Genomic DNA, 3,566 nt, shown 5'->3' with positions numbered 1-3,566 from the left:
TATATATATATATAAATATATATAGTAATTTTTAATCCCTGTATGTCTTGAAACCTGACCTTTCAAATCAATACATGACACAAATACTACCATTACACACACACCAGAACAACAAGCCCTCCCCTCATCTACTGATCTTTTTTGTCCTGCTGCTTGGGTGGCTCAGTTACCACGGGCAACGTCAGGTAAACCCATCATACGTAAGAAACAGGTGAAAGGTCATGATCTGCCGGACCTCAGCCTGTGTAATACAGTCAACTGAGGCCTCATTGGGCAGATAAGCTGTCCATGGGTTTGTATTATTAAAAAAAAAACACAAGAGAGTTGATAAGAGAGCTTTAATTCTCTTCTACTCAGCAGAAGGTTAATTAGCGTTTTACCTCTGTGAGGGCGTGGAGCTGCCCCTCATGGACGCACACTCCTATAAACCTGGAGGCAGAGTAGACAAACACACGACTGTAACAAGAGAAGGGGAACAACAGTTGCAAGACATACAAGAGATATTTTCATGACAAGTCAAGGCTCTTCACACGGACCAGACAAAGCAGATCCTGCGTAGGAATTTTTGTAATTTAGATTTATAATGAACACCAGGATCCAAGTGTAATGGGCTTAGTCAGCGTACACCAGGCAGGAGAAGACAAGGAGAGCATGTCGGGGAATCAAACGTTTCAGTTACCTGAGTATGTTGGGGTGCGATAGTCGGTTCATGAGCTGGACCTCCCTGAGCATGTTGGCCTTGTTACTGGCCAGGATGTTCATCTTCAGAGCCATCACCTGACCCGACACACGATGCTGCACCTGGATCAAACAACAGCAACAAGAAAACCCAAACAAAATATACTTTAAATTTGATCCACAATTGACACAAACTGTAGGTTCAACATTGTGTAGAAATCAAAAAGCAAAGGAAATTATGCAATTTAGCACCGGAAAATACACTTATTTTTAAAAAAACACAATGTGGCCCAACAGACTCTCTGGAGCAATTAATGCTTGTTCCACCTTTTAAAAAGAAACATGACAATTGATGCAAAGTATTATTTTAAAAACCACCTTACAGTGCACGTGAGCAGACATAACTACACAGAACCGGCCTGCAGCAGGTGATTTATGATGATAATCTATTATAAATACATAAACATCAGTTAACACCATCTGAAGTAGTAAAATGAAACCGTGACATAGCGCTGAGTGACATAAACACTCAAGTGCTTTTGGAAACTGGCCATAAAACATTAGCAGGTCAGTTGCTTCACTTGTTTTGGCTGATTCTCTGCCCCAACCTGCTGCTATGGCAATGGCTCCGTCTGGTATGGTAACCATGGTGATGCGACATGCTTCCCCACCCCCCTTCGGGCTACATGTTACTGCATATTTGCTTGGCAAGTAGTTTGAATTCCAAAAAGCAATGGACACAAGCAGTAAATACTCCGACAGAACGTGCAGAGAGAAGTAATGAGGTGTTTCTGAGCCTGTGTGTGTGTTTCATACAGTGTTAATACTGTGTATGTGTGACTGGAGTGAGAGAGTGTGTGTGTGTGTGTGTATGTGTGACTGGAGTGAGAGTGTGTGCAATTACCAGTGTTAGATACTGTAAAAACAAGTGAAGTCGGAACTTCGGCATTATGCAACAGCAAGAAAAAGTAGTGCTGCTTTTTTTTTAATATATATTTTTTATTCACTTACACTTCTTTTAAATATTTTTATACATTTCACAAATGTTTCATCTTTTCATATTTTGTATCAGTAAATTTCTGTGTTTAAAGGGCTTAATAAAATTGTTTTAAAATGATAAATTACAGATTTATTTGCATATGTAACACCTGACCAAAATTTAAATTAAAAGGCCTGTTTTGTGTTTGTGTCTGTACCACTGAATATTGAACAAGACCAAGCGATGCTAGTAGCTCTACGAGGCTGTATTTAGACACAGCGATGCTTTGAGCTAAATGCTAAAATCAGCTCTGCTAACGTGCAAGGGACCTCTATTTTTTGTCCTTTCATTAAATGGACACTCAAGGAAAAGTCAGAGGATCCCCAGAGTCCTTAGGATTCATCCTCTGGGGATCATAAATGCACACATTTTACAGCAATGCAGCCAACAGTTGGATTGATCTGAATCAAAATCTTATTTGATCATTTCTTTGATCAGACAGTTCCTCAAGTAAAACAAAGTTAGTTTTATATTTAATTTAATTTAATTTAATTTAAAATTTAATTTAATCAAACCTGCTTGTGCTTAAGCAACATTTAAGGAGAGAAATTTGGCTTACCTAAAGCCTACTAAAAAAGGCAATTTGCGAATAAAAGCAGGTTGCGATCTTCGGTTTTGGATTTTCGTTGTAGAGACACATTTTTGTTTGCATGCACGACCAGGAATCAGGCTTTTAATGCCTGACTGCAAACCAAATCTCCCTGAAGCTAATAATACAGATAACATGCATGGGGAAGGTTTCAGGTTGTGTCTTCGTGAGTGAAATGAGACCGAGAGGAGTGAAGAGGGGAGTGGATGAGCGGTCAAAGTCTGGAGCTGAAGTCAGTGTGACACTGGCCTGGATCTCAGCTGGGCTCTGGATCAGAGTGGGGATGGAAAAACCACAAAGCTTATTAGAGACCAGAGTAAAGTTCAGCGAGTAATGCTATTAATACTCACTCACACACACACACACACGCACGAGGGCTAAGGCTGCCCCTCTTCCTCTTAACAGCCAGTCAATGAAAGTCAATCTCTGCCACACTAAATCCGTTCTCCAGAGCCACTTGAGGACTTCAGCCTGTGGCAAAGTGCTGCACACATGCATGGATGCACACATGTAAATCACACACATAAAACTGTGTACAGTCGGTGCTTCCTCTTTCAGAGGAAGTTGGTGCTAGAAATTTAAACACGCAGCAGGAGTGTGGAAGGAGTGCAGGACTAATGTCTTCTTCTCTTTATATATTACAGCACTTAGAGGATGAGGTTGACTTCTTTATACACATCCTCCTCCTGCGTCCATTAGCACAGATTTATCTGGCAAACACAACTGTGGGGCTTCTGCATCGCTGTGGATTTACATCACACTTTTCCCCTGCACACATCTGCCATCACACTTACTTGAAGAAATTCTTACATGCTCGTCTGGCATCCTGTGAATCTAACAGCAACACATACACACATACACACATACACACATTCTAACTCATATAGGCAGGTTACAGTGCCAACGTGAGCCAACTGCTGATGCAGCGGTTGGAATTGCAACGCTGCTTGTCCCGACTGTTTTGTCCCGACAGTTTTTAGCCTCCAAATAAACAACCTCTCACTCATCATCATTACAGGCTGTCTGACTCACCACAGGCCAACATTTTCTCAGGTGTGTGTGTGTGTGTTTCTTTTTTGCTTTCTGAGAAGCTTAACCCTGTAAATCCACCACAAAGTATAAGCTGTGTTTTTTCCCCTCCCAAGTGCTTTATGCCACTTTACTGGTCATCTCCATGGACTTGCCACTGGAATGCCAATGTTCCACGCCTACATCAAGATTACCCCATTATATGGAGCAATTACACACACACACACACAC

At 41.3% G+C, this 3,566-nt stretch overlaps 1 protein-coding gene across 2 annotated transcripts in view; it reads right to left on the bottom strand.

The window, feature by feature from the left end:
* The window catches only part of tesk1 (testis associated actin remodelling kinase 1), a 27,049-nt gene that overhangs the window by 11,122 nt on the left and 12,361 nt on the right, over positions 1–3,566 (bottom strand). For both annotated transcript variants that reach the window (XM_035675322.1, XM_035675323.1), the window contains exons 3-4: positions 680–801; positions 381–429 (exon numbers count right to left, since the gene is read on the bottom strand). In XM_035675322.1, the coding sequence (XP_035531215.1) occupies positions 381–429; positions 680–801 (171 nt within the window). The remainder of the gene's footprint in view (positions 1–380; positions 430–679; positions 802–3,566) is intronic.

This window comes from Morone saxatilis, unplaced genomic scaffold, assembly GCF_004916995.1.
Source record: "Morone saxatilis isolate NCDOM2014 unplaced genomic scaffold, NCSU_SB_2.0 Contig4, whole genome shotgun sequence".
NCBI lineage: Eukaryota > Metazoa > Chordata > Actinopteri > Moronidae > Morone > Morone saxatilis.
This window is presented reverse-complemented; position numbering and strand designations above follow the sequence as displayed.